The 10,280-nt window shown below is 35.5% G+C and overlaps 1 protein-coding gene across 1 annotated transcript; it reads left to right on the plus strand.

The window, feature by feature from the left end:
• Positions 1-2,258: 2,258 nt before the first annotated feature.
• On the plus strand, positions 2,259-9,415 carry LOC103717936 (3-ketoacyl-CoA thiolase 2, peroxisomal). The gene is made up of 14 exons (XM_008806523.3): positions 2,259-2,417; positions 2,567-2,643; positions 3,973-4,057; positions 4,196-4,322; positions 4,405-4,503; positions 4,586-4,653; positions 4,751-4,858; positions 4,954-5,031; positions 6,213-6,345; positions 6,423-6,519; positions 7,023-7,146; positions 7,237-7,345; positions 8,834-8,917; positions 9,015-9,415. The coding sequence occupies exons 1-14, from the start codon at positions 2,334-2,336 to the stop codon at positions 9,122-9,124; spliced, it is 1,383 nt and encodes a 460-aa protein (XP_008804745.1). The 5' UTR covers positions 2,259-2,333; the 3' UTR covers positions 9,125-9,415.
• The last annotated feature ends 865 nt before the right edge of the window (positions 9,416-10,280 follow it).

Raw genomic sequence — 10,280 nt, forward strand, 5'->3', positions numbered from 1 at the left:
AGATTCGTAGGTTGAGCTAGTATAACCAGCAAAATTATAGGATTACATGCTAGACTAGATCTATATTGGCTCGAATTTAATCTTTTAAAACTATAAATCAAATTTTTTTTAAATCTATTCTATAATTTTTTTCTAACTTTCCAACAATATTTTTTTCAAGTGAAGAAATTATTGTCTATACAATATACACCAGTACAGCAGTACATCTGTTCATACAATCAATCACAACTACTATAATTTCTCCCTCAAGTTCGAGTTAAGGTGTTGATTTCAAGCTTCAACTCTCAACAACCCCTTGTCTCAAAATAAAAAACTCTCACCAACCCCTGAAATATGAACACGTTGAACTGAAGAGAGAATTCAAACCAAGGAAGACCACTGGTCCAAACGAGAACTTCAGCGTAATTGACCACCAATTACGAAAGAATTTCTACATCTCGTTGCTAGCATGAAGCACATATCTTGCAACGTGACACATGCCCAATATTAACCATGCAAACTGGTCGGTCAGCGAGCAGAGATGTAACGTGTTTCATGTTCATATCTCATGGTGTTTGTGGAGTCAATATAAAGGAAGAAGTTTGACACGCAAGTTCTTGTTTGAGGAGATCCAAAAGCCCTCATGAATTACAATGCCTTACATTTATGTGTGACACCTAGTGCTATCATAATTTTGGACTTTACCCAAAATAGTTAGCAGAAAGATATTTTTTAGGTTACTTAGTCCTATATAATTTTCCAAGATCTTCTCGGCGAATAACCGATGTGAGACTAAACATACACCTGCACGAGTCCTTACATATTCTTCCCATTCAAACTCCGTCAGACTAAGAGTTCAGATCCATTTAAATCTAATCTCAAGTACCACGATCAGCCTATGATCCTCCTCTATGAACTCGCGCTGCAATATCTCCAAATCCACATAGGCTATGGGCCGAGCTCGCTCTGATACCATTTGTCACAATTTAATACCTCATCCAAAATGGCTAGCAAAAAAGTATTTTTTTGAGTTCTTTAATTTTTTATAATTATTTAAATTTTTTTGACGAATAATTGATGAGAGACTAAATACACGTCCACACAGTTCATCATAAATATATAGTGTTAAAATAACCCATGTCGCCGTATAAAAAGGGATAGAGGTTTTTTCTAGGATGTCTCAGCTAACTCATTTCAGACCACGCTCTCGTGCCGCACGCCAATGAGTCAAAGAAGTCACAATTGTTATATGGGATGTCGACTAATTGTGCGAGTCATGTCAGATGAAGTCCATCCAACTACCATATCACACTGGGGAACTAAACAGTAGTCTTACACCGGCTCATATCATGGTGAACTGAAGACGATTTATATCAATATTTTTCGTTTTGGTAAAACATAAAAATGTTCCCTTTTTTTTTGGTAAAATACATAAAAATCTTCCTCTAAAAGAATGTAATGTACATATTCCCTTTTTACATGAAAATTGGGTCAAAGTTGGATGACGTTTTTTATTAAGTTTCTGATGTCCCACATATATACTTTGATCTACCCACATATACAAGGAAAGATAATAAGAATCCTCCCAAAAATCTCGTCATCGCATTCTCTTTGCCAATACCACCTACTGCTCACATCATAGATAATTATTTATTTATTTTTATACCTAAGTGTGTAACGATATAGATAAAGTACAAGATGATGTAGCTAATGGGGCCACAAGTTAAGTAGCGTTGTATGTGGTGGATCACTATAGAGAGACTCTGTGGGTCACGAAGAGAAAGCTGCTTAGGACACTCTGCGATGTATTTTTTTATTTTTTTAAATATATCCATACTCAAAATATATGAAGTTTTGTTGCAGCAAAAAATAAAAAATAAAAAATAAAAATAAAAAGACAGTTCCTCGTTCATTGTTGGATCTAGATTTTATATATATATATATATATATATATATATATATATATATATATATATATATATATATAGGAGATTAGATCAATCACGCCTTATATTACGTTTTTTTTTATTGAAAAATATTTGATGGATCAGATTCAGCAAATCAAATCCAAATCTCCGTGATGCCTTGGTCCGCTCGATATGGTCCATATAATAATTTCTTATTTATTTATTTTTTTATTTTTTTTTATATAAGTTGGTTTATGATTGGACCGATCAACCGCTGAGCTGGTGGACCTGCTTACGTCGTCTCGTTTTGACCTCTGACCAAACTTCTTGTTTGTACTAAAATATATATTGACACTCCCCGTCTAAAGGGCGAGAGGGCAAGAGAGCAGGGGAACTAAATCCAATAGAGAGCGAGGCAGAGAGAGAGAGAGAGAGAGAGAGAGAGAGATGGAAAAAGCCATCGGCAGGCAAAGAGTCCTCCTCCAGCATCTCCATCCCTCCTCCGGATCTGACGATCATCCGACGCTCTCTGTTCGTATTTCGACGATCCGTGTTTACTTTCTTGATTGATTTCAGTTTGGGATTCGTAGGGGAAAGGATTTGATTCGTTTTCTAAAGGGTTTGTTGGCCTCCATTTATCTGTTTCTTGACTTGAATTGGAAATGGTTGTTTCTTGGCAGACTTCGATTTGTGCTGCTGGGGACAGCGCGGCGTACCAGAGGAGTTCTTGCTTCGGAGACGATGTTGTTATCGTCGCGTAAGAATTCCTTGTTCTCCGGTTCGATCGATTTCATTTCTATTTCTTGTATTTAGTCCCTTTGGAGATGCTCAGAAATCAATTGTCTCTGAGTTGTTTTGGGATCGGTTTAAGCTTGGTCTTTTGCTTTTATTATATATCTAAAATGGAAGATCATCTCAAATCTTGTTGCAGAAAAGATGTATATAGTTCAATTAGAAAAGACCCAAAATTGTCGTTTTTTTTTTATAAAAAAAAATCCTCTTCTTTATTTCTCTATTTGGTCCCTTTATTCTGTATTTAGTGAATTTATTTTTCCATCAGTCGTTTGTTTGCTTTCGTTATGCATGACTATTTGTGTGATCAGTCTTGTGAAGCTCTTTCTTTCCGAATAAAATGGCCAAGACTTAGAGATGAAGTAAGTTATACATTTAGTAAGAAATTTCTCCTTTTTTTGTATATTTCCCCCTATTATTATTATTATTATTATAATCTGTTGATACTAAGCTTCCAATAGTTCTGTATTCCCGTTATAATAGGAACTCTTTGAAACTGTTATGGAGTAAGAGCGGCCTTTATTTTTGCAGATTTACCTGGAAGGAGACCATTTTAAAATTAATCAGCGACTGTTATAATAGCTGTTACTTTCAATTATATCAATAACTGAAAAATAATGCATCATATGTTATAGCTGGTGGCCTAAGTTGATCTCTGTCTATTAGCAACCATATGTTAAACTACTACCAGAAGAATTTTCTATGGAGAATCTGTATCCTTCAACTGTCCATCAAAATGGAGAGTTTATTTTTCAGACTATAACAATTGAAACATCATTAGCTTTCCATAATATGATGGAAGGGAAAATATCGGTAGCAATACAAAGACCTTGCCTTTGGAAGCCATCTAAACCCAGTCATTGCAACCAATTATCATGTTTGAAAGAACACATGAACGGACTTCTAAAATGAGACCACACATTAGATTCTAGTATCCAGAGCTAAAAAGGTGGTTCAATATTACAATTTGCTTTCAATGACAGCAGTTGCACCTCAGACCTGAAGAATCTTGCAACTCTGGATTTGGGAGCCCACAAGGATTCAGCATATATAAACTTGCCCAATAGAGTTATATTAATGGAAAAGAGAACAAACTGAATTTATTTGTTGTTTATGATATTGCTAGCATAGCAGATTAGTACCTGCCCTATTTTGACATTTTCTAATGTACAATTATCTATTCTGTTATGGCATTGGTTGATGTAGTTTTATCATGTACTTCATTCTGTCTTGTAAAGATGGATTGATAATATTTCTTTCTTATGCATTATTGTGATTTATGTATGTCAAACAGTGCTTGTCGTACTGCAATTTGTAAGTCCAAACGAGGGGGCTTTAAGGATACACATCCTGAGGACCTGTTAGCACCTGTTCTTAAGGTTTGTAAATTTTTCAAATTTTCACTGGCAGACAACGTGCTGACAATCAAATTGGTCAAGATCTTGTAAATGTTAAAATACTGGGGTTATCTTGTTTCACTTCATGTTATGCAATCCCTGACAAATTTTCTGTTGCAGGCATTGTTGGATAAGACCAAACTTAACCCAAGTGAAGTTGGTGATATCGTTGTTGGTACTGTATTGGCACCTGGATCCCAGAGAGCAATTGAATGCAGGATGGCAGCATTTTATGCGGGTTTCCCTGGTATTTGTGTTTCCTTGTGCTCTATGCTTGTAATATTTGTGAATGTATCCTGTGCCTTACACTGCCTTTGTGGATAAAACAGAAACTGTTCCTCTCAGAACTGTGAACCGACAATGTTCGTCTGGACTTCAGGCTGTTGCTGATATTGCTGCTTCTATTAAAGCTGGATTTTATGATATTGGTAGCATTTTACTGTGGTTTGCCTTGTTCTCGTGTTTTTTGACTAAACTCTTCGCCTTATTAGTTTTATGTTACCAATGCAGGTATTGCAGCTGGGATGGAATCTATGACTGTAAATTCAGTTGGCAGGATTGTGCCAGTTAATCCCAGAGTATGTCCTGGATACCCAAAGCTTCTTACATGCTTTCTGTAAAATTAGACATTATCTAAGATCCTTTTGCATCAAAAATCCACTTGTTATGCTCTAGGCAGAGATGTTTGCACAAGCCCGAGACTGCCTTCTTCCCATGGGCATGACTTCTGAGATTGTTGCACAGCGTTATGGCGTAACACGACAGGAGCAAGATCAGGCTGCTGTGAGTTTTGCATGTCTATTTGTTGTTCTTGTGTGGCAAGCATATGCTAATTTTGTTTTATTTTTTTTCTCTTTGGTTGTCTTTTCTTTGTTTAGGTTGAATCTCATAGGCGGGCAGCTGCAGCAACTGCTGCCGGCAAATTTAAGGAAGAAATCATTCCAGTAACTACAAAGGTGAAATTACTGCAATCAGTTCCTATGATATATGTCTCTTTTTTGAACTCTATTATTAACTTGTAAGAGGTTTTATAATTACTTAGTATTAAAAGAAAGGAATTCTTTGCATATATGCCCCTTAAAAACCCTGTACCTGTGTATTTGGCCTACAAAGTTGATATTGCATATATACACCTCTAAAACTCTAAGATTTGCATATATACCCTTCCTGTCATTGCACTTTCAGTTCTAATATTCTAGTCATAGTTTTCTAGTTTAGAAGTTAGCTTACCCATTTACTAGTTTCCCCTGGATTACATATATTTTTTGAAATTTTGAGGTGAATATCTAAAACTTTGTGCCACTAGTTTATATGTGTTTTTTGAAAGTAATTAAGCACCTTTTGAAAAGTATACAGGCAAAAATTGCTGAAGGGATAGCATGCTAGACAATATCTTGATGTTACTTTTAATTTGGAGGATATCATCTTAACACATGGAGTGCATGCAATTTTCATATTTGGGAGGAGCTTACTTGAAAATTTCATTTTTTTAGAGGTGTAATATGCAAGTTTTGCACTTTGGATGGTGTTATAATACTTCCATTCGTGCAACCCTGTAGGTTGCTCCTACTAGCAAATGACAGATTTAACCTCCATACATTCCATTAAATAGTTTTATATGCATGGAGGTATTTTTGTCATTCGGGCCATGCCATAAATGCACCTGTTTTTCTTGAAATAATTGCTTCAATTTAAATGCATTGATGGCCTTGGCCAAATGACCAAAAATGCCCCATTTATAGAAAATTATCTACTGCAATACATGAGGTAAATTTGTCATTTGTTGGCAGGAGCAACTTACAGAGTTTCTCCGGTGGTTAAATTTTAACCGCGCCCTCATATTTGTATGTGCGAATGCATGTATGTATCTATCACTTTTTGAAGGACAAATGAGCAATTAATTCTTTTGAAGGGTATATATGCAAAAATCCCAGGAAGGGAAGAACACCAAGAAATTATAAACAAGCAATTGGCTAAAGAAGTACTTCTGCTATCAATTTGTAGAGATAAATTTGGGGATAAAATAAGAAAAAAATCTCCGATTGTATTCCCTTACAATTATTTTAACAGGTTTTGTTTTATTCTTCTTGCTGTTATATTTTCTCAATGTTGATGTGATAAATGTTATCCTGTGAAGATTGTAGACCCAAAATCTGGAGAGGAAAAGCAAGTCACAATTTCTGTTGATGATGGAGTTCGGCCAGACACATCAATGTCTGTTCTTGCAAAACTCAAACCTGCATTTAAGAAAGATGGAAGCACAACTGCTGGTATTAAAGGCATCTTGTGTGAATTTTTAGAAATATAGCTAATTCTTGGCCTATGGATATTAATTTGGTCATTGCAGGCAATGCTAGTCAAGTGAGTGATGGTGCTGGAGCAGTGCTTCTCATGAGAAAAGATGTTGCAATGCAAAAGGGGTTTCCCATACTTGGAGTATTCAGGTTAAACATTCCCATTTAAAAGTAAACAATTCCAACATATGCTACAAAAATTATTTATCTATCTAGATTTACTTAAGATGTTGGAATGCTTGATTTCTGTATCTGTACTTACCTATTCTCTTAGTGTAGTCACTCCATCCATAACTAGATTCACACGCTCTGGTGGTAGGACCAATAACCTTCTTTCTTTTGGCAATTATGTTCTCGAGTCGCTTGACTAATTATCGGCAGGGTTTTGCCCATGAAGCATCCATTTACAGAATTATTGATATAATTATTGATTTTTTTTGGGATATGTATTAGCACAGCTTATGGTTCTTGTTGGTTATGCTCTGCCCAAAGTTGACATTAGTTATTGTAATTGGAAATTTGAAATATTATTAGAAGCTTTATTTTGCTATCAGCTGATTACATACATTAAATGGGTTACATATAGTATGTGGTGTATTATAATTTACACGAGATAAGTTTTATTGAAAAAATATATGTACTGACCTGATTAGGAGTTTTGCTGCGGTTGGAGTGGATCCTGCTGTAATGGGCATCGGTCCTGCTGTTGCAATACCTGCTGCGGTGAAAGCTGCTGGTCTTCAGATTGATGATATTGACCTTTTTGAAATTAATGAGGTAATAGTGTGGGGTCAACTTCTCTAACCTATTATTTCTATTTATTTAATGGAAAATGCGAAATTAAAATTTTGTTTTTTGTTTATCTAGGCATTTGCCTCCCAATTTGTATATTGCTGCAAAAAGCTGGAGCTAGACCCTTCAAAAGTAAATGTTAATGGTGGTGCTATCGCTCTTGGACATCCATTGGGTGCTACAGGTATTTAATAAAATCATTTTGTATAACTGTGTTATGAATATAACATGCAACTATAGCTTGAAAAAATATTGAAGATTGGTGTCTGAGCTAAATTATTCACTAGCATTGTTGACAAAAAAAGAAGTTAACTAGTAGCTGTGCTCCATAATAGTCTTGTCTATGAAAAAATTGTCTAAAGATATTTTAAGAAAATAATAAGTTCTTGCAGATCTAATGGTTAGGGACTGTAATATCAGGGTACAATTGCTGTTGAGTCTTATGTTTCATCATTGACATCTTAGAAATGTAAAGTAAAAAAAAATGGAACTGGATAAGCTTTTCATTTGATTATTTATTCAAATATATTTTGCATTATTTGGTATAGAATGAACTTCAGGCTGCTTTAATCACCAATCACATGGAAAAGTTAGTGTCATGGGAATGAGGGCAAAATTGCATTTAATGAGGGCAAACTGGATAGGCCTCACTGCTTTCTTCCTTAACCTGTTCTCATATGTCAGAAGTTTTGTGCATCTGCTGAGTATGATTGTAGATTTTGCCTAACAAGTATTAACCTTAAGTTGCAATTTGATTTTCACCAAACAATCCAGAGTTCATAATATCTACCACATAATTTGGTTACGGCTTTTCATTCATAGGTAAATTTACTGTATTCTATTTATTTATTTCCAAAATTTCTAGGTCTGCACAAGGTCAGTAGAGTTCTTTCTATATCTTTTAGTTTAAATATGAACTTTGGTGATGTTTTTAGAAATTGTTTTTTATTTGCATGAGTTTTCAAATATTGGATTTTCTTTTTTCTCTAATCAAACTCATCAACTTGCATTATTTTATCTGGCCATAAAGTTAATTTCAAATATTATGAATTATTTGACACTACTGGCTTCTACTCTTTTGCATAATCAATGTGGCCAAAAAGGAATGGCACTTCCAGATTATTTAGTGTTTGAGATGTTACACAATCCAAATCTGAAATAAAATAATATGCATAAACAATTTATTTTAGGTTCCATATGGATATCATTAGGATAAAATTCATGCAGACAGTTTGCCACTGAGTTGCTAAATACAACAATAAAAAATGGTCGAGATTAATATATGGAAATATATTCAAATTTTTGGTCCCATACCAGATCTAATGGAAAGGACTTCATGTTGAAGCAATTCATATTTTTGGCATGTTGTTTCATCATATTTGAGGTCACTATAGGAGTCCATTCATATGCGAGCTACGTGCAATCCAAATGATTGGACGGTAGAACTAAAAACCCATTCCCACTACTGTGGAATCAAATTTGGAGCAGAATCCGGTCACTTTCTGTTTGCTTTGGGTTTACATTCGTCTCAGTCACATGTATGTGCTGCCGGGGCCAAAATGCTGCCTGTAAATCTTGCAATATTCATTTTGGCTCATTCAGACCTTTTTTCATACCAAAAAAACAAAGAAAAGAGAGGAAAAGTCATTTTTGTTATTTTTCCTGTCCGCAGGTGCCCGCTCTGTGAGCACTCTTCTAAACGAGATGAAGCGCAGAGGCAAGGACTGCCGGTTTGGAGTGATTTCTATGTGCATAGGTCCCACCCTCCCTCCCTCCCTCCCTTCCAATTTGTGTGCTCTTGTTTGTTTATGTGCGTAAGTTGGCTAAGGTAACTGGTTTAAAATATATGGCAGGTTCCGGGATGGGAGCTGCAGCTGTTTTTGAGCGAGGAGATGTGGTAGATCAGCTCAGTAATGTCAGGAGGATCCAGTCTAACAACCTGTTATCCAAGGATGCCATGTAGCTTTCGACATTCACAAGTTTTATACTTATCTTGATGAATATTGCTTTACACAGCAAGATCTGGAAAGTGATGGATATCCCAATTAACTGTAGTGGTCCTCTGGGAAATAATAAGCATCACAGTGAGTTAGGTGATGCGTGGCTTTAAATTGGTTGATCAACCTCCATAGACCATCCATTGTTTGGACCATGATGGATGTATTATTGATTGAAGGTTCTACCATTTTCTCTGTTTATTGTTGTCTTTCGGAAGTTGTGATGTGATATTTAGCATTGTTCTTGTGATGATCTATCTCGATGTGTCTTTCGCTCTTTGTTGAAGAAATTTCTGATCAATCTGTGTTAACATAGAAGAAAGGTGATTTCATGCTGCAGGAACTTTTAACCCTTGATTTGTCTCTTTATTTAATGCTAAAACAATTTAATTCTATTTTTAGGCTTTGGACATATGATAAGAACTTTGATTTATTAAGCAGGCTGCTTTTTTCCCCTAAAAAGCAGTTTAAGATCTGCGTGCCCCGTGGATCCCAATAATCCCAGAATTGCACTTGGGGATGGTTGTGCTACATTGGGAAAATTGATTGTAACACCATTCTTTCAGTTCATCGCATTCGCGGGTTTCAACTTAAGTCATTTCTCTGTTCTTTTGGCTAGTTTTTTTTCAAGAGAATGATCTCAATTTAGAAACTTTTATACTTTTGCTTTTATCCCCAACTTGTATAATTCAACCATAAGTGGCATAGAATGAATATGTTTCATGGTGAAAGAGGTGGATAAAAGGAGGGATAAGTTGGACCAATAAAATGCAATGCCGGAGATCATTAGGATGGCATTAGGGAACCTACTGCAAGTGCTAATGCAGGACCAAAGAAGGGAAACAAGGGTTTAGGTATAGTGGTAAGAGTAAGGGGAAAGAGAATGGTTGGCAAAGAAGATCAATTAGTTAACAGCTTATATCTCGGTTGGCACCAATTTCTAAGAGAGAATGCTGGGTAAAGTTTTTTTTAAAAAAAAATGAGTCCTTCTTTATCACTGCCCAACGGATGGTAAGAGATCAAAAATGGAGGATGCATTTGTTTCACCCAAAATATATGAGAAATGTCGTTATCCAAGAAAAGACATCTTGAATAAATTTACTTACCCATCGCCTATAGACT

This window comes from Phoenix dactylifera, unplaced genomic scaffold (genome assembly GCF_009389715.1).
Source record: "Phoenix dactylifera cultivar Barhee BC4 unplaced genomic scaffold, palm_55x_up_171113_PBpolish2nd_filt_p 000578F, whole genome shotgun sequence".
NCBI lineage: Eukaryota > Viridiplantae > Streptophyta > Magnoliopsida > Arecales > Arecaceae > Phoenix > Phoenix dactylifera.

Coding starts and splice junctions, on each gene's coding strand:
- LOC103717936 (XM_008806523.3), top strand. CDS start 2,334: ATGGAAAAAGCCATCGGCAGGCAAAGAGTCCTCCTCCAGCATCTCCAT. Junction 7,346..8,833: donor ACATCCATTGGGTGCTACAG/GTATTTAATAAA, acceptor TCCTGTCCGCAG/GTGCCCGCTCTGTGAGCACT. Junction 8,918..9,014: donor AGTGATTTCTATGTGCATAG/GTCCCACCCTCC, acceptor AATATATGGCAG/GTTCCGGGATGGGAGCTGCA.